General features: G+C 48.8%; 1 protein-coding gene across 2 annotated transcripts in view; it reads right to left on the reverse strand.

Annotated features, from left to right (window-relative positions):
- The window catches only part of EIF2AK3 (eukaryotic translation initiation factor 2 alpha kinase 3), a 47,393-nt gene extending 39,921 nt beyond the window's left edge, over positions 1-7,472 (reverse strand). Inside the window, exons 1-2 of one of the 2 annotated variants that reach the window (XM_040419281.1) lie at positions 7,081-7,472; positions 2,051-2,180 (exon numbers count right to left, since the gene is read on the reverse strand). In XM_040419281.1, the coding sequence (XP_040275215.1) occupies positions 2,051-2,180; positions 7,081-7,367 (417 nt within the window). In that variant the 5' untranslated portion in view covers positions 7,368-7,472. The remainder of the gene's footprint in view (positions 1-2,050; positions 2,181-7,080) is intronic. The other variant, XM_040419280.1, reaches the window with a different exon arrangement.
- Between the last annotated feature and the right edge of the window lie 13,119 nt (positions 7,473-20,591).

Raw genomic sequence — 20,591 nt, forward strand, 5'->3', positions numbered from 1 at the left:
AGGGGTGCTGGAGAAGACACCCCAGAACGGTCTTTTCCTTGGGGGTATTTACACCGGTGAGGGGACAGATCCTCTTTAAACGCTGCCTGATCCTGGTGACAAATAGGCTGACGTGACACTACGGATGTAAAAGCCAATAATCTTATACATAGTATAAAAACTATCTACCAGGAGCAATATGCTTAATATAAAGAGCGAACACATAGACCCCAGCTATGTACTCGCCGTCTCCGCGCGGCTCCTGAATCTCCGTTACCCCCGCACTACACACAAGGTGTCAGGGGATTGCGATAGGGATACACGGAGGCGCTCCGGCCCCCCTCTGCAGCTCATGTATATTAATGCACTGCCCGGGATGATCCATGACTGGGGCACAGGTGCCCGGGCACGATGAATATTCATGAATGAGGCTCCAGTAGCCGCTCTGCACGGGGCCCCCAGGGACCGCAGAAGATGAAGGGCACTCGTCTAGCAGAGGACGCTGCAGGACGGATGACATCAGCTCCCTGTGTAAAGGACATTACCTCATCCCCCTCATCTAATGAGTCACAGAGTAAGCTCACAGCGCCTGCGCAGGAGATAAAGAAGCTGCTGGACAGATATGGATTATCCCTGAGGTCGTTTCCCGTCAATGGAAAGAACTGATGTTACAGGGGATAAAGACGCCACTAATCCTGAATGGCCCGTCCATCAGGTGACCCTGTGAGCAGCAAATATGTGCACTGAAGAGGTGACGACCCATAGGACGCACTGCGAGGGGGTGCACGGAGGTGCGCCTGTACAGAGCACGCACTCAGATCTGGTTTATTTTTACATTTTAGTTTTATTTTAAAGAGATTTGGCCACAAATGACAGTTGTTGCTTATTCACTAGGGGCCCCAACAATCACTAAGAACAGGGTTCCCGAGCGGACCAAAAATACACATTGAGCCCTTACAGGTGCATTTCCACTATAGACACAGGATATGCAATAAACATCTATGAAGGGAACGTCCCTTTAAAAGGGCTTTCCAAGACTTTAATACTGATGGTATCTGATCGGTTGGGGGGGCGGGGGGCGGGGGGCCGGCACCCGGGACCCCGCTGATCAGTTGTTTGATAAGGCACCTGCACTCACAGTAGCACCGTGGCCCTTCTCCAGGCTTACCAAGCACAGCGCCATACATCGTATAGTGGCTCTGCTTGGTATTGCGCTCAGCTACATTGACTGCAATGGGGCCGAGCTGCACCTAGGTCATGTGATCAATGAATGTGTTGTCACATGGCCTAGGAAAAGCAGTGCTCACAGCAGCACCAATGCCTGCTCGGCGAGGGTCCCCACCGATCAAATACTAATCACGGTCATCAGTAATGAAATCACGGAAAACCCCTTTAAGGATACATCTACTCCCACCAAAATTGCCCCTTGTCTCGCCTCGGACACTGATGGCATATGGCTAGCACGTGCCATCGATGTAAGATAGGTGCGGGTCCCTGAAGTGATTGAGAGCTTGCTCTCCCCTCCGTTCACAGCTATCAGAGTTCTAGAAACCGACGAGCGCTGGCAGTCTCATAGCGGAGAATGGAGAAGTGGCGGTGTGCTCTCCACTGAGCGCTATGGGTAGTGTTGAGCGAACTTGTGTTTTAAGTTTGGCATCTAAAGTTCGGGTTATCGAAGAATCGCGTTATGGATTCCGCTACCACGGACCGTAACGGAATTTAGAATCCATAACGCGATCCTTCGATAACCCGAACTTTAGGCGCCGAACTTAAAACACAAGTTCGCTCAACACTAGCGGGGGTGACAGATCTGCCGCTGTGGCTTTCTGTAGAAGCTGTCCGCAGTAAATCAGTTATGCACGGATGTAGATGACTGTAGGAAACAGACGGCCCGCAACGTCCGACTATAAATGACGGCCCGCAACGGCCGACTAAAGTACCAAAAAAAGTGAAAGCACGACTGAAGCCTCGCGCCTCTGCATGCTGGAAGAGACGGGTCGCACTAAATAATGCAACTCCCAGAGAAGAGGACACAGCCAGAAATATGGCCGCCCTGGGGGCGCATACATACCTCTGGTTTACTAAGGCTGGAGGACACGAGAGACCCCGAGCCAACGTCCAGGTCCCACTGCTTCCTGCCGTGGTTCTCTGCGTCCAGAGCCGCTATTCTCCCATCCAATGTACTGATAATCACCAGGGACCTAAGGGACAACGGACAAGGCTCATGTGAGAAGATATCAGCCATTTCAACATCTTATACACTACTACAAAAAATATATATATATACAGATTTTCTGCTACAATTCGGGAATTCTTTTTATTTTATTATTGCTTTTAACTCATTCAGGCCAAAAGTCAATTTTTTTCAATTGGTTTTTATTACAAAATTTTACATGTCACTATCAGGGTTTCCGCAGTCTACATCTTGTCGCTGCTCCAACCGTTCCATCTGTAGGCCTAGGGGCTCATTCACACGGCCGTATGAATGGGTCCGCGTCCGTTACGCAATGTTGTGGAATGGGTGCGGACCCATTCATTTCAACGCAACATAGAACATGTCCAATTCTTGTCTGCAATTGCGGACAAGAACAAGCCTATTCTATTAGTGCCGACGATGTGCGGATCCGCAAAACACGTTACGGACGTCTGAATGGAGCCTAAGGGCTACACCCCGAGCCGTCAGTGCAGCTCCCTGACCGCCCACAGCCTGAAGATTCACTGAGAGTAAAAGCTACAGAGAAAAAAAAAAAAATATATAAAAATTTTTTACATTTTAAAATTGGTATAATACAAAAAAAAATTAAAAATTATCTGCCATAGGCTTTAGTATAAAAATATCTTACAGTTACTAATAGAAACTGGTAGTAAATTACCTTCTCATTACGATTAAGAGAAAACTTATTTCAGAATTATTTTTATTTTACATATTTTAGATTTTTTTTTAAAAAAGGTCCTTTTCCGGACAATCTGTACAATAGAAGATTAAAGTATTTATGATCAGAATGGAGAGAAGATCAGTCGTTTTCTATATTACACGATGACTCATTTTCTAGGCGATACGTAATAAATCAAAACGGTTACAGTAATAAAATTTTTTTTTTTTTTTTAAATATATAAAATCCCTTTACTTCCTAATGACTAATAAACACAAGCGGATGTCCCTAATACAATGGGAAATGATGCAAAGCTTATTGTCTAGTAGTAAGAAATGAGGAGAACGTAGCAGTTATAAGATACTAGATGGTAAGGACGACGGCCCGGAGAAGAGAGGGACCCCAGTCAAACCTAGATAGATGTAGGACGCTGAGAGCCTGGATCATGGCGGGTCCCGCTCGGCGGCGCTTGCGCTGCACACTGTGGTTTAGTCCGCAGGGCTGAGCTCCAATGTACACAGATTACTCTGATCCCGCGGGAAGGTAAGCGTATAATGAGCCAGATATCCGGGGACTACATTCAGCCGATCCTCGTGTCCGCACATCCCGGGACCCCGGAGGCGTCCTCCTGTGCCAGGATACATCAGTGACACTGGAGATGGCAGGTGCTCTGCCTTCAGAACGCCGTCCTATCAGACACGCCTACACCACCCAGGATTAACCCCTTCTGGGAAAAAAGTAATGAAAGAACAGGATGGGGAGGGGGGGGGCTCAGACAGGACGTCCACATTGCATGACATCCATATGCCGTAAGAGTAGGGTTTTTTTCCTTTAACAGTGCAATTATATAAAAAAAAAAAAAAAATGGCACAAAATTATAAACTCTTTATGAAAAAAATAAATAAAAAAAGCACCTGCCAGTCCTCCAGACTAAAAAGAAAGACTTGTGTACACCGCCATAAGCCTCGCCATCAGATAGGATCACTAGGATACAGTCGGTTCGGGTCAGGGGAGATGCGGACGGCCCACGTTTCCTGGAGCGATCGCGGTCGTGTGAATGAGCCCCGTACTGTGTGCGGGGCCCCCATATCGCTCCTCAGGAATGGTCATCAACATCAGATCGACATAAAACGTGATCAAAACGTCACAAAGCGCAAAATGGGATCAATAAAAACTATGTATTGTCCTACAAAATAATGAGCCCCCACACAGCTCCGCAGATGTAACAAAAAAAGGGTACGGCGGTCAGAAGGTGGCGATGAAAAAAATATATATATATATTCTTTCCTAAAGATTGTATTTTATTTTTTTTCTGTATTAAAACACAAGAAAAGCTATAGAAACGTGGTGTCGGAATCAGAGGAGGAAGGGCACCGGGCAGCTTTACCACAGAAGGAATAAAACCCGGAAAAGTAGGGCAGGTTTTTTTCCAATTCTCTTTAAATTTTTTCCAATTCAACCTCATTTGTAATTTTTTTCCCCACGCTTCCCGTTCTAGTAATGGTCTGTGGTACTTCCGCTCCTATTCACCGGTTTCCGCCACTGATCCCTAGAGTGCCGGCCGACTGTAGAAACCCGCACAGGGCGTATTGGGGTCAGCGGCTATCGGGTCACCCACATATAATACCAGGTACCACCTGCCGATACTGCATCTTACCCCATTTAAGGAAGGTGTTGGTGCCCGGAGGGAATCTCAGAAGCCACAACCTCTGGCGGCTCTCGTATTAAAGGGGTTGTATCTGATCGGTGGGGGGGTCCGACACCCGAGACCCCCGCTCCTGTGAGCACCGCTGCCAGCAGCTCACCGAGCACAGCGCCGTACATTGCACAGTGGCTGCGCTTGGTATTGCAGCTGAATCCCATTGAACCTGATGAACCTGTCACCACCGGACTACGGGAAGCAGCTGATCAGCGAGGGTCCCGGGTGTCAAACCACCACCGATCAGACACTGATGTCCTATCCCGAGGATAAAACCCCTTCACCTCTCCACCACCTGCATCTTTTTATATAACCATGTTGTGCCATTCCTCAATTATCCCTACTAGAAGTTTTTGAATGAATTGCCAGCGGTCTGCAATATAGGTCCAGATGGGTGTTACCCATTGAGAGGGGGGGGGGGGGGGGGTCCCTGCACAGTCTGACACTGGCAGCACTGATTGGATAGTGTCAAAATTCTAGTAGGAATAATAGAGGGATGGTATTACATACAGTCAGAAGAATAGATGCTCCAGAATGGGACCGTTTGCAATAAGAAGCCCCCTTTAAATAGCTTTAGGATGATTTCACACCGTCGAAAAAAAACGCAGCTGCCTGGCATCCGACACCCGCCATATCAAACCAGTGCCAACCTAAAGGATGATCCCTACACGTTAGAAGGGCCTCATGACAACAAGTTGATCGCAGCGCCCACCATTGCTCAGCTGTGATCTGTGGAGAACCCTGACCGCAAGCATTGAATATTCCTGCAGCGCCTCCACAGGGGAAACCAAGAACTACACCGAACCCAAACAGGACAGGTCCACTAGGGGTTGACCGGGTGTCCCAATAAGACTCTGTCCCTGGTGAATAGGGTGGCGGACACAAGCGCATGTCTGCAGCTTCCCCGACCAACCTGAGATAAATCTGTGTTCGGGAAAGCTGCCAGTGCCGATGCCGGGAGCCGCAGAAGCCAGCGACCCCCCGGTGGCAGGCCTGGGCCAGGGCGGCTTCTGTCACTAAGGCTGGAGATCTGACTGAAGCGGTTGCCAGAGTGAAAGAAAGGAGGTGACAATTCCCAGCGCGCCGCTCCTCGGTGACAGCGGAGGCTAATTGCCCCCAAGGGGAGGACGCGAGAGCAGAAATAGCCGGGCGCACACACCGCAGCCGAGTCAACACCGGCAGACAAGACCCGGTGCAGAGGAAGGGGCAGCGCGCTCTAATCCGACGGCCGCGGAGGAGGGGAACATCCCGCCAGGACGTGCGGCCTGAGCAAATATTTGCCGTGTAGAGACCGGAACAGAACAAGTTCTACAGGACGAGGAGGGCGGGAGAGCAGGCACTCCAGATGTTCTGAAACTACAACTCCCAGCATGGTCCGTACCCTTTAAAAGAACAGCCAAGCAGGGAGTTGTAGTCTCACACCCCTGGACACCGGGGCTATCAATAGGAGCTGGATTAGCAGACACTCCGGATTATCAGATAAATCACTGGTAAGGGAGCGGATCTTCAGGGACAACGCCATGCCAAAGAAAAAACCTCGGAGCCCGGAAGGGCACACACTACCAGTGTCCTCCGCTCCAGGAGACGTGGATGGGAACATGACCAGTTTAGGGTGTCCTAGTCGTCCGTTACATACCACCCCTGCCCACCAAGCCCTATGGCCTGCGATGGGCACCCGAGCTCCTTACAGGACCCTGGTATACTGCCAGAAGTGCAGAGCCTGGGGGGAGGGGAAACAAACTCTCAGCATTGAGGCCATCCTGCTTGGAGTTGTAGTCCAGTTTTGCATAACACAGAATCATACTAAATGGCAACAAATGCACTGTGCCCACCAGACGCCAATGCACTGTGCCCACCAGACGCCAATGCAAGCCCCCTATGGCCAGTTATAACCATGCAGCATTTTGGCATACAGCGACATCCTGATGGGAGTTGTAGTCTCAGCAAAGTTCAGAGACCTCGCTGCATAACATAGCAACTGCTGCCACCCAATGCCAGGAGTCAATGCAAGCCATCAGTCTGCAGGTAGTATCCTGATGAGAGTTGTAGTTTCAGCAAAGGCCGAAGACCTTGCAGCCCAAGGTAGCACCATACTAGAAGGCAACATGGTGCCACCCAATGCAGCCTGGGCACCGTGCCCACCTGAAGTCAAAGTAAACAACTATGGCCAGGTATTACCATCTTGGCATATAGTGACATCCTGATGGGAGTTGTAGTCTCAACAAATGTTGGGAGGTCATAACAACACTGTGCCCACCAGAGCCTCCTATGGCCAGGAATACCCATGCAGCACCTTGGCATCCAGTGACATCCAGATGGGAGTTGTAGTCTCAGCAGCCTAGGCACTGTGCCCACCAGAGGCCACTATAGACAGGTATACCCATGCAGCACCTTGGCACAACCCAGTGGTAATGACGACAACTCCCAGCACTGATCATATCCTGTTGGGAGTTGTAGTCTGCGCACAGGCTGGTGGCAGGGCATGAGGGGTGCCAGCCTGGCACGGTTACTATGGAAACGTGCGGTCACCTGGGTCTGCTCTGCTCCCGGCCGCCCTCCTCCTGCTCGGCCCCGGACTCATCGTCCTCCACGATCACATCTCCAGCCGGAAAGGCCGCAGCAGCCCCGAGGCCGGGCGCCAGAGAACTGAGGCTGCTGCTGCTGCTGCCGCGCTCGTCCTGCTCCTCCCAGGGGTATCCCTCGTCTCTCCCCGGAGCGCCCTGCTCCACCAGCCCGGCAGCGGCCTCTCCTATCAGCAGCAGCGCAGTGAGGCACAGGCCGAGCGGCCACCAGCTGCACAGGCCCCGGGCCGCCATGGCCAAGCGAACATCTGGACGAAGCGCCAAAGCGTCAGCATAACACGTCCTCCCTCCGCGCCGCCATGACACCTCTGTAGTTATAGAGTAGACGACTCCCCCCCGAGAACGCTGCCACAAGTCCCGCCTCTAACAGAGATAAGAGCCAATCGCCAGGGGCAGAGATGACACAGCGTGCGCCTATTGGACGCCGGGCATTTCATTCTCCTCTCAGCGTCCCCGCCCACTAACAAACCTAGGCTGACTCTATTGGTGAATGAGTCAAAGCGCTGTCAGGCGACCACGCAAGGCCTCATGGGGTATTCTCTGAGAACCTAGCACCCGTCAGCCAATCACGTCGTTCCATCGCTTCCTACTGTTTACTAATTTTTTTCCCCCAAAGTCGGAACAACCAATAGAATTGCTTTAATTTTACAAGAAACTGATTGGACGAAGGCTTTAGCGAGTAGTCCTCTTTTTATTGGTTAATGGTAACGTCAACACAGTTCGGGGGCGGGACGCAGAAGAGAGGGAGCGCTGTGATTGGGTGCGGGTGGCAATAGATACGTGGCTGGTTTTGAGTGTCTCAGCGGCCGCCATTGAACTATAGCAGCTTGGAGAGGCAGGGGGCGTGGCTATTGGTCACGTGGAGTGTGGTGTTGTGAAAATAAACCGACGTCGCTGTTAACCCCTTGTTGCTCTTGCTTGATGAGATTATGTTTATAGAGTAAAGACCATCGAAGCCTGAGGTGCGACTGACACACGGTGATAGCTCCTTATATGTATATATATGTGTATTCCATGTGCTGTAGTATAAAAGAGACATGTCCACCCGAAGCTGCAGAACCTCATAATATACACCAGCAGCTGAAGTCAGTATTACGAGGTTCTGCAGCAGCTGAGGTGTGTATTACGAGGTTCTGCAGCAGCTGAGGTGTGTATTATGATGTTCTGCAGCAGCTGAAGTGTGTATTACGAGGTTCTGCACCATCTAAAGTATGTATTATGATGTTCTGCAGCAGCTGAGGTCAGTATTATGAGGTTCTGCAGCAGCTGAGGTCAGTATTATGAGGTTCTGCAGCAGCTGGAGGGGGGGGGAGGGGCTGATCAGAGGCTGGCTGCCATGGTCAACTCCCTGCTGTGTGTACTATGCACAGGGCAGCAGGGAGAGTGTAAAGTCCTATTCACCCTAATAGAACTCTATTAGGGTGAATATGACAAGGGTTCTAGCCCTTAAGAAGGCTAATAGTTATTAAATAAAGTAAAAAAAAAAAAAGTTTAAACACCCCCCCCCTTCAATATAGAAAACAATATATTGCGATATACATGCTTAAAGTTATATCGCAATATAGATTTTATGACGCGTCTCCGCCTGGCTCCTAACTTTTTTAGCTGGCTCCTAGATTCCAAGGAAATTTGTCAAGCCCTGTATTACGAGGTTCTGCAGCAGCTGAGGTCAGTATTACGAGGTTCTGCAACAGCTGAGGTGTGTATTATGAGGTTCTGCAGCAGCTGAGGTGTGTATTATGATGTTCTGCAACAGCTGAGGTGTGTATTACGAGGTTCTGCAGCAGCTGAGGTCAGTATTATGAGGTTCTGCAGCAGCTGAGGTGTGTATTATGATGTTCTGCAGCAGCTGGGGTCAGTATTACAAGGTTCTGCAGCAGCTGAGGTGTGTATTATGAGGTTCTGCAGCAGCCGAGGTTTGTATTATGAGGTTCTGCAGCAGCTAAGGTGTGTATTACGAGGTTCTGCAGCAGCTGAGGTGTGTATTATGATGTTCTGCAGCAGCTGAGGTGTGTATTACGAGGTTCTGCAGCAGCTGGGGTCAGTATTATGAGGTTCTGCAGCAGCTGAGGTGTGTATTATGAGGTTCTGCAGCAGCTGAGGTGTGTATTATGAGGTTCTGCAGCAGCTGGGGTGTGTATTATGAGGTTCTGCAGCAGCTGGGGTGTGTATTATGAGGTTCTGCAGCAGCTTAGGTCAGTATTATGAGGTTCTGCAGCAGCTGGGGTCAGTATTATGATGTTCTGCAGCAGCTGGGGTCAGTATTATGATGTTCTGCAGCAGCTGAGGTGTGTATTATGAGGTTCTGCAGCAGCTGGGGTGTGTATTATGATGTTCTGCAGCAGCTGAGGTCAGTATTATGATGTTCTGCAGCAGCTGAGGTGTGTATTATGATGTTCTGCAGCAGCTGAGGTGTGTATTATGATGTTCTGCAGCAGCTGAGGTGTGTATTATGATGTTCTGCAGCAGCTGGGGTGTTTATTACGAGGTTCTGCAGCAGCTGAGGTGTGTATTATGATGTTCTGCACCATCTAAAGTGTGTATTATGATGTTCTGCAGCAGCTGAGGTGTGTATTATGAGGTTCTGCAGAAGCTGAGGTCAGTATTACGAGGTTCTGCAGCAGCTGAGGTCAGTATTATGAGGTTCTGCAGCAGCTGAGCTGTGTATTATGAGGTTCTGCAGCAGCTGAGGTCAGTATTAGGAGGTTCTGCAGCAGCTGAGGTCAGTATTAGGAGGTTCTGCAGCAGCTAAGGTCAGTATTAGGAGGTTCTGCAGCAGCTGAAGTGTGTATTATGATGTTCTGCAGCAGCTGAGGTGTGTATTACGAGGTTCTGCAGCAGCTGAGGTGTGTATTATGATGTTCTGCAGCAGCTGAGGTGTGTATTATGAGGTTCTGCAGCAGCTGAGGTGTGTATTATGAGGTACTGCAGCAGCTGAGGTGTGTATTACGAGGTTCTGCAGCAGCTGGGGTGTGTATTACGAGGTTCTGCAGCAGCTGAGGTCTGTATTATGAGGTTCTGCAGCAGCTGAGGTGTGTATTATGAGGTTCTGCAGCAGCTGGGGTGTGTATTACGAGGTTCTGCAGCAGCTGGGGTGTGTATTACGAGGTTCTGCAGCAGCTGAGGTGTGTCTTACGAGGTTCTGCAGCAGCTGAGGTGTGTATTATGAGTTTCTGAAGCAGCTGAGGTCAGTATTAGGAGGTTCTGCAGCAGCTGAGGTCAGTATTAGGAGGTTCTGCAGCAGCTGAGGTCAGTATTATGAGGTTCTGCAGCAGCTGAGGTGTGTATTATGAGGTTCTGCAGCAGCTGAGGTCAGTATTATGAGGTTCTGCAGCAGCTGAGGTGTGTATTACGAGGTTCTGCAGCAGCTGAGGTCAGTATTATGATGTTCTGCAGCAGCTGGGGTCAGTATTATGAGGTTCTGCAGCAGCTGAGGTGTGTATTATGAGGTTCTGCAGCAGCCGAGGTGTGTATTATGAGGTTCTGCAGCAGCTGGGGTCAGTATTATAAGGTTCTGCAGCAGCTGAGGTCAGTATTATGAGGTTCTGCAGCAGCTGAAGTGTGTATTATGAGGTTCTGCAGCAGCTGAGGTGTGTATTATGAGGTTCTGCAGCATCTGAAGTGTGTATTATGAGGTTCTGCAGCATCTGAAGTGTGTATTATGAGGTTCTGCAGCAGCTGAGGTGTGTATTGCGAGGTTCTGCAGCAGCTGAGGTGTGTATTATAAAGTTCTGCAGCAGCTGAGGGGTGTATTATGAGGTTCTGCAGAAGCTGGGGTGTGTATTATGAGGTTCTGCAGCAGCTGAGGTCAGTATTAGGAGGTTCTGCAGCAGCTGAACTGTGTATTATGAGGTTCTGCAGCAGCTGAAGTCAGTATTATGAGGTTCTGCAGCAGCTGAGGTCAGTATTATGAGGTTCTGCAGCAGCTGAGCTGTGTATTATGAGGTTCTGCAGCAGCTGAGGTCAGTATTAGGAGGTTCTGCAGCAGCTGAGGTCAGTATTATGAGGTTCTGCAGCAGCTGGGGTGTGTATTACGAGGTTCTGCAGCAGCTGAGGTCAGTATTATGAGGTTCTGCAGCAGCTGAGGTCAGTATTAGGAGGTTCTGCTGCAGCTGAGGTGTGTATTATGATGTTCTGCAGCAGCTGAGGTGTGTATTAGGAGGTTCTGCAGCAGCTGAGGTGTGTATTATGAGGTTCTGCAGCAGCTAAGGTGTGTATTATGATGTTCTGCAGCAGCTGAGGTCAGTATTATGAGGTTCTGCAGCAGCTGAGGTGTGTATTACGAGGTTCTGTAGCAGCTGAAGTCAGTATTATGAGGTTCTGCAGCAGCTGAGGTGTGTATTATGATGTTCTGCAGCAGCTGAGGTGTGTATTACGAGGTTCTGCAGCAGCTGAGATGTGTATTATGATGTTCTGCAGCAGCTGAGGTCAGTATTATGAGGTTCTGCAGCAGCTGGGGTGTGTATTATGAGGTTCTGCAGCAGCTGAAGTGTGTATTATGATGTTCTGCAGCAGCTGAGGTCAGTATTATGATGTTCTGCAGCAGCTGAGGTGTGTATTACAAGGTTCTGTAGCAGCTGAAGTCAGTATTATCAGGTTCTGCAGCAGCTGAGGTGTGTATTATGAGGATCTGCAGCAGCTGAAGTGTGTATTATGATGTTCTGCAGCAGCTGAGGTGTGTATTATGATGTTCTGCAGCAGCTGAGGTCAGTATTATGATGTTCTGCAGCAGCTGAGGTCAGTATTATGAGGTTCTGCAGCAGCTGGGGTGTGTATTATGAGGTTCTGCAGCAGCTGAAGTGTGTATTACGAGGTTCTGCAGCAGCTGAGGTGTGTATTAGGAGGTTCTGCAGCAGCTGAGGTCTGTATTACGAGGTTCTGTAGCAGCTGAGGTGTGTATATGAGGTTCTGCAGCAGCTGAGGTGGGTATTATGAGGTTCTGCAGCAGCTGAGGTGTGTATTACGAGGTTCTGCAGCAGCTGAGGTGGGTATTATGAGGTTCTGCAGCAGCTGAGGTGTGTATTACGAGGTTCTGCAGCAGCTGAGGTGTGTATTACGAGGTTCTGCAGCAGCTGAGGTCTGTATTAGTAGGTTCTGCAGCAGCTGAGGTGTGTATTACGAGGTTCTGCAGCAGCTGAGGTGTGTATTACGAGATTCTGCAGCAGCTGAGGTGTGTATTATGAGGTTCTGCAGCAGCCGAGGTGTGTATTATGAGGTTCTGCAGCAGCTGGGGTCAGTATTATAAGGTTCTGCAGCAGCTGAGGTGTGTATTATGAGGTTCTGCAGCAGCTGAAGTGTGTATTATGAGGTTCTGCAGCAGCTGAGGTGTGTATTATGAGGTTCTGCAGCATCTGAAGTGTGTATTATGAGGTTCTGCAGCATCTGAAGTGTGTATTATGAGGTTCTGCAGCAGCTGAGGTGTGTATTGCGAGGTTCTGCAGCAGCTGAGGTGTGTATTATAAAGTTCTGCAGCAGCTGAGGGGTGTATTATGAGGTTCTGCAGAAGCTGGGGTGTGTATTATGAGGTTCTGCAGCAGCTGAGGTCAGTATTAGGAGGTTCTGCAGCAGCTGAACTGTGTATTATGAGGTTCTGCAGCAGCTGAAGTCAGTATTATGAGGTTCTGCAGCAGCTGAGGTCAGTATTATGAGGTTCTGCAGCAGCTGAGCTGTGTATTATGAGGTTCTGCAGCAGCTGAGGTCAGTATTAGGAGGTTCTGCAGCAGCTGAGGTCAGTATTATGAGGTTCTGCAGCAGCTGGGGTGTGTATTACGAGGTTCTGCAGCAGCTGAGGTCAGTATTATGAGGTTCTGCAGCAGCTGAGGTCAGTATTAGGAGGTTCTGCTGCAGCTGAGGTGTGTATTATGATGTTCTGCAGCAGCTGAGGTGTGTATTAGGAGGTTCTGCAGCAGCTGAGGTGTGTATTATGAGGTTCTGCAGCAGCTAAGGTGTGTATTATGATGTTCTGCAGCAGCTGAGGTCAGTATTATGAGGTTCTGCAGCAGCTGAGGTGTGTATTACGAGGTTCTGTAGCAGCTGAAGTCAGTATTACGAGGTTCTGCAGCAGCTGAGATGTGTATTATGATGTTCTGCAGCAGCTGAGGTCAGTATTATGAGGTTCTGCAGCAGCTGGGGTGTGTATTATGAGGTTCTGCAGCAGCTGAAGTGTGTATTATGATGTTCTGCAGCAGCTGAGGTCAGTATTATGATGTTCTGCAGCAGCTGAGGTGTGTATTACAAGGTTCTGTAGCAGCTGAAGTCAGTATTATGAGGTTCTGCAGCAGCTGATGTGTGTATTATCAGGTTCTGCAGCAGCTGAGGTGTGTATTATGAGGATCTGCAGCAGCTGAAGTGTGTATTATGATGTTCTGCAGCAGCTGAGGTGTGTATTATGATGTTCTGCAGCAGCTGAGGTCAGTATTATGATGTTCTGCAGCAGCTGAGATCAGTATTATGAGGTTCTGCAGCAGCTGGGGTGTGTATTATGAGGTTCTGCAGCAGCTGAAGTGTGTATTACGAGGTTCTGCAGCAGCTGAGGTGTGTATTAGGAGGTTCTGCAGCAGCTGGGGTGTGTATTATGATGTTCTGCAGCAGCTGAGGTCAGTATTATGATGTTCTGCAGCAGCTGAGGTGTGTATTATGATGTTCTGCAGCAGCTGAGGTGTGTATTATGATGTTCTGCAGCAGCTGAGGTGTGTATTATGATGTTCTGCAGCAGCTGGGGTGTGTATTACGAGGTTCTGCAGCAGCTGAGGTGTGTATTATGATGTTCTGCACCATCTAAAGTGTGTATTATGATGTTCTGCAGCAGCTGAGGTGTGTATTATGAGGTTCTGCAGAAGCTGAGGTCAGTATTACGAGGTTCTGCAGCAGCTGAGGTCAGTATTATGAGGTTCTGCAGCAGCTGAGCTGTGTATTATGAGGTTCTGCAGCAGCTGAGGTCAGTATTAGGAGGTTCTGCAGCAGCTGAGGTCAGTATTAGGAGGTTCTGCAGCAGCTAAGGTCAGTATTAGGAGGTTCTGCAGCAGCTGAAGTGTGTATTATGATGTTCTGCAGCAGCTGAGGTGTGTATTACGAGGTTCTGCAGCAGCTGAGGTGTGTATTATGATGTTCTGCAGCAGCTGAGGTGTGTATTATGAGGTTCTGCAGCAGCTGAGGTGTGTATTATGAGGTACTGCAGCAGCTGAGGTGTGTATTACGAGGTTCTGCAGCAGCTGGGGTGTGTATTACGAGGTTCTGCAGCAGCTGAGGTCTGTATTATGAGGTTCTGCAGCAGCTGAGGTGTGTATTATGATGTTCTGCAGCAGCTGAGGTGTGTATTATGAGGTTCTGCAGCAGCTGAGGTGTGTATTATGAGGTTCTGCAGCAGCTGAGGTGTGTATTACGAGGTTCTGCAGCAGCTGGGGTGTGTATTACGAGGTTCTGCAGCAGCTGAGGTGTGTCTTACGAGGTTCTGCAGCAGCTGAGGTGTGTATTATGAGTTTCTGAAGCAGCTGAGGTCAGTATTAGGAGGTTCTGCAGCAGCTGAGGTCAGTATTAGGAGGTTCTGCAGCAGCTGAGGTCAGTATTATGAGGTTCTGCAGCAGCTGAGGTGTGTATTATGAGGTTCTGCAGCAGCTGAGGTCAGTATTATGAGGTTCTGCAGCAGCTGAGGTGTGTATTACGAGGTTCTGCAGCAGCTGAGGTCAGTATTATGATGTTCTGCAGCAGCTGGGGTCAGTATTATGAGGTTCTGCAGCAGCTGAGGTGTGTATTATGAGGTTCTGCAGCAGCCGAGGTGTGTATTATGAGGTTCTGCAGCAGCTGGGGTCAGTATTATAAGGTTCTGCAGCAGCTGAGGTCAGTATTATGAGGTTCTGCAGCAGCTGAAGTGTGTATTATGAGGTTCTGCAGCAGCTGAGGTGTGTATTATGAGGTTCTGCAGCATCTGAAGTGTGTATTATGAGGTTCTGCAGCATCTGAAGTGTGTATTATGAGGTTCTGCAGCAGCTGAGGTGTGTATTGCGAGGTTCTGCAGCAGCTGAGGTGTGTATTATAAAGTTCTGCAGCAGCTGAGGGGTGTATTATGAGGTTCTGCAGAAGCTGGGGTGTGTATTATGAGGTTCTGCAGCAGCTGAGGTCAGTATTAGGAGGTTCTGCAGCAGCTGAACTGTGTATTATGAGGTTCTGCAGCAGCTGAAGTCAGTATTATGAGGTTCTGCAGCAGCTGAGGTCAGTATTATGAGGTTCTGCAGCAGCTGAGCTGTGTATTATGAGGTTCTGCAGCAGCTGAGGTCAGTATTAGGAGGTTCTGCAGCAGCTGAGGTCAGTATTATGAGGTTCTGCAGCAGCTGGGGTGTGTATTACGAGGTTCTGCAGCAGCTGAGGTCAGTATTATGAGGTTCTGCAGCAGCTGAGGTCAGTATTAGGAGGTTCTGCTGCAGCTGAGGTGTGTATTATGATGTTCTGCAGCAGCTGAGGTGTGTATTAGGAGGTTCTGCAGCAGCTGAGGTGTGTATTATGAGGTTCTGCAGCAGCTAAGGTGTGTATTATGATGTTCTGCAGCAGCTGAGGTCAGTATTATGAGGTTCTGCAGCAGCTGAGGTGTGTATTATGATGTTCTGCAGCAGCTGAGGTGTGTATTACGAGGTTCTGCAGCAGCTGAGATGTGTATTATGATGTTCTGCAGCAGCTGAGGTCAGTATTATGAGGTTCTGCAGCAGCTGGGGTGTGTATTATGAGGTTCTGCAGCAGCTGAAGTGTGTATTATGATGTTCTGCAGCAGCTGAGGTCAGTATTATGATGTTCTGCAGCAGCTGAGGTGTGTATTACAAGGTTCTGTAGCAGCTGAAGTCAGTATTATCAGGTTCTGCAGCAGCTGAGGTGTGTATTATGAGGATCTGCAGCAGCTGAAGTGTGTATTATGATGTTCTGCAGCAGCTGAGGTGTGTATTATGATGTTCTGCAGCAGCTGAGGTCAGTATTATGATGTTCTGCAGCAGCTGAGGTCAGTATTATGAGGTTCTGCAGCAGCTGAGGTGTGTATTATGATGTTCTGCAGCAGCTGAGGTGTGTATTACGAGGTTCTGCAGCAGCTGAGATGTGTATTATGATGTTCTGCAGCAGCTGAGGTCAGTATTATGAGGTTCTGCAGCAGCTGGGGTGTGTATTATGAGGTTCTGCAGCAGCTGAAGTGTGTATTATGATGTTCTGCAGCAGCTGAGGTCAGTATTATGATGTTCTGCAGCAGCTGAGGTGTGTATTACAAGGTTCTGTAGCAGCTGAAGTCAGTATTATCAGGTTCTGCAGCAGCTGAGGTGTGTATTATGATGTTCTGCAGCAGCTGAGGTGTGTATTATGATGTTCTGCAGCAGCTGAGGTCAGTATTATGATGTTCTGCAGCAGCTGAGGTCAGTATTATGAGGTTCTGCAGCAGCTGGGGTGTGTATTATGAGGTTCTGCAGCAGCTGAAGTGTGTATTACGAGGTTCTGCAGCAGCTGAGGTGTGTATTAGGAGGTTCTGCAGCAGCTGAGGTCTGTATTACGAGGTTCTGTAGCAGCTGAGGTGTGTATATGAGGTTCTGCAGCAGCTGAGGTGGGTATTATGAGGTTCTGCAGCAGCTGAGGTGTGTATTACGAGGTTCTGCAGCAGCTGAGGTGGGTATTATGAGGTTCTGCAGCAGCTGAGGTGTGTATTACGAGGTTCTGCAGCAGCTGAGGTGTGTATTACGAGGTTCTGCAGCAGCTGAGGTCTGTATTAGTAGGTTCTGCAGCAGCTGAGGTGTGTATTACGAGGTTCTGCAGCAGCTGAGGTGTGTATTACGAGATTCTGCAGCAGCTGAGGTGTGTATTATGAGGTTCTGCAGCAGCCGAGGTGTGTATTATGAGGTTCTGCAGCAGCTGGGGTCAGTATTATAAGGTTCTGCAGCAGCTGAGGTGTGTATTATGAGGTTCTGCAGCAGCTGAGGTGTGTATTATGAGGTTCTGCAGCATCTGAAGTGTGTATTATGAGGTTCTGCAGCATCTGAAGTGTGTATTATGAGGTTCTGCAGCAGCTGAGGTGTGTATTGCGAGGTTCTGCAGCAGCTGAGGTGTGTATTATAAAGTTCTGCAGCAGCTGAGGTGTGTATTATGAGGTTCTGCAGCATCTGAAGTGTGTATTACGAGGTTCTGCAGCAGCTGAGGTGTGTATTACGAGGTTCTGCAGCAGCTGAGGTCTGTATTAGTAGGTTCTGCAGCAGCTGAGGTGTGTATTACGAGGTTCTGCAGCAGCTGAGGTGTGTATTACGAGATTCTGCAGCAGCTGAGGTGTGTATTATGAGGTTCTGCAGCAGCCGAGGTGTGTATTATGAGGTTCTGCAGCAGCTGGGGTCAGTATTATAAGGTTCTGCAGCAGCTGAGGTGTGTATTATGAGGTTCTGCAGCAGCTGAAGTGTGTATTATGAGGTTCTGCAGCAGCTGAGGTGTGTATTATGAGGTTCTGCAGCATCTGAAGTGTGTATTATGAGGTTCTGCAGCATCTGAAGTGTGTATTATGAGGTTCTGCAGCAGCTGAGGTGTGTATTGCGAGGTTCTGCAGCAGCTGAGGTGTGTATTATAAAGTTCTGCAGCAGCTGAGGGGTGTATTATGAGGTTCTGCAGAAGCTGGGGTGTGTATTATGAGGTTCTGCAGCAGCTGAGGTCAGTATTAGGAGGTTCTGCAGCAGCTGAACTGTGTATTATGAGGTTCTGCAGCAGCTGAAGTCAGTATTATGAGGTTCTGCAGCAGCTGAGGTCAGTATTATGAGGTTCTGCAGCAGCTGAGCTGTGTATTATGAGGTTCTGCAGCAGCTGAGGTCAGTATTAGGAGGTTCTGCAGCAGCTGAGGTCAGTATTATGAGGTTCTGCAGCAGCTGGGGTGTGTATTACGAGGTTCTGCAGCAGCTGAGGTCAGTATTATGAGGTTCTGCAGCAGCTGAGGTCAGTATTAGGAGGTTCTGCTGCAGCTGAGGTGTGTATTATGATGTTCTGCAGCAGCTGAGGTGTGTATTAGGAGGTTCTGCAGCAGCTGAGGTGTGTATTATGAGGTTCTGCAGCAGCTAAGGTGTGTATTATGATGTTCTGCAGCAGCTGAGGTCAGTATTATGAGGTTCTGCAGCAGCTGAGGTGTGTATTACGAGGTTCTGTAGCAGCTGAAGTCAGTATTACGAGGTTCTGCAGCAGCTGAGATGTGTATTATGATGTTCTGCAGCAGCTGAGGTCAGTATTATGAGGTTCTGCAGCAGCTGGGGTGTGTATTATGAGGTTCTGCAGCAGCTGAAGTGTGTATTATGATGTTCTGCAGCAGCTGAGGTCAGTATTATGATGTTCTGCAGCAGCTGAGGTGTGTATTACAAGGTTCTGTAGCAGCTGAAGTCAGTATTATGAGGTTCTGCAGCAGCTGATGTGTGTATTATCAGGTTCTGCAGCAGCTGAGGTGTGTATTATGAGGATCTGCAGCAGCTGAAGTGTGTATTATGATGTTCTGCAGCAGCTGAGGTGTGTATTATGATGTTCTGCAGCAGCTGAGGTCAGTATTATGATGTTCTGCAGCAGCTGAGATCAGTATTATGAGGTTCTGCAGCAGCTGAAGTGTGTATTACGAGGTTCTGCAGCAGCTGAGGTGTGTATTAGGAGGTTCTGCAGCAGCTGAGGTCTGTATTACGAGGTTCTGTAGCAGCTGAGGTGTGTATATGAGGTTCTGCAGCAGCTGAGGTGGGTATTATGAGGTTCTGCAGCAGCTGAGGTGTGTATTACGAGGTTCTGCAGCAGCTGAGGTGGGTATTATGAGGTTCTGCAGCAGCTGAGGTGTGTATTACGAGGTTCTGCAGCAGCTGAGGTGTGTATTACGAGGTTCTGCAGCAGCTGAGGTCTGTATTAGTAGGTTCTGCAGCAGCTGAGGTGTGTATTACGAGGTTCTGCAGCAGCTGAGGTGTGTATTACGAGGTTCTGCAGCAGCTGAGGTGTGTATTACGAGATTCTGCAGCAGCTCTGGGTATAATTGTCAGGTTCTGAAGGTTCCTCTCCTCCGGTTGATGAGACGCTCTGCAGTGACCTGGGCCTCGTTCACACAGTGAATGGCTGTGAGTGAGGTCATCCTCTCATTCACACACGGTGGGGGGGGGGGGGGGGGGGGGGGGGGGGGGGGGCGGTGTCTCCGGCGTCTGACCGAGCTCATTAAGATGCATTGATTCCTGTCACGTGCGGAAATATCCGATGATCTCATCCTGACTCGTCTCCAGGGAGGATTCATAGCTTCACTTATCACTGATGTCATCTCAAGACTTTCATTCATAAAAAGATGCCTTTGGCGCCTGGTGCTTCTCCTCAGACGAGCTCCACCAGAGGAATCCTCCATAGAATGAGGCGTCCTCCATCTACCAGGGGTCCGGGTGGTGCTGCCCGCAGAGGAGACCGAGGAGTCCAGTCTGAGGACCCCATGTGAAGGGGCCAACATGGAGGAAACCCTGTGATAATACTGTGATGGACGGAGACAGGGTGGATACATGGCAGCAGGATAGGGTACTGATACCTGGGGATCCATTAACAAAAAGCCACCCATAGAATAATATCTGCCACCCATCCACAATACCATTAATACTGCCAACCATCCACAATACCATTAATACTGCCACCCATCCACAATACCATAAATACTGCCACCCATCCACAATACAATTAATACTGCCACCCATCCACAATACAATTTATACTGCCACCCATCCACAATACCATTAATACTGCCACCCATCCACAATACCATTAATACTGCCACCCATCCACAATACCATAAATACTGCCACCCATCCACAATACAATTAATACTGCCACTCATCCACAATACAATTAATACTGCCACCCATCCACAATACAATTAATACTGCCACCCATCCACAATACAATTAATACTGCCACCCATCCACAATACCATTAATACTGCCACCCATCCACAATACCATTAATACTGCCACCCATCCACAATACCATAAATACTGCCACCCATCCACAATACAATTAATACTGCCACTCATCCACAATACAATTAATACTGCCACCCATTCACAAAACAATACTGCCACCCATCCACAATACAATTAATACTGCCACCCATCCATAATACAATTAATACTGCCACCCACCCAACAATTAATACTGCCACCCATCCACAATACAATTAATGCTGCCACCCATCCACAATACAATTAATACTGCCACCCATCCACAATACAATTTATACTGCCACCCATCCACAATACCATTAATACTGCCACCCATCCACAATACCATTAATACTGCCACCCATCCACAATACCATTAATACTGCCACCCATCCACAATACCATTAATACTGCCACCCATCCACAATACCATAAATACTGCCACCCATCCACAATACCATAAATACTGCCACCCATCCACAATACAATTAATACTGCCACCCATCCACAATACAATTAATACTGC

This window comes from Bufo bufo, chromosome 2 (genome assembly GCF_905171765.1).
Source record: "Bufo bufo chromosome 2, aBufBuf1.1, whole genome shotgun sequence".
NCBI classification, from domain to species: Eukaryota; Metazoa; Chordata; class Amphibia; order Anura; family Bufonidae; genus Bufo; species Bufo bufo.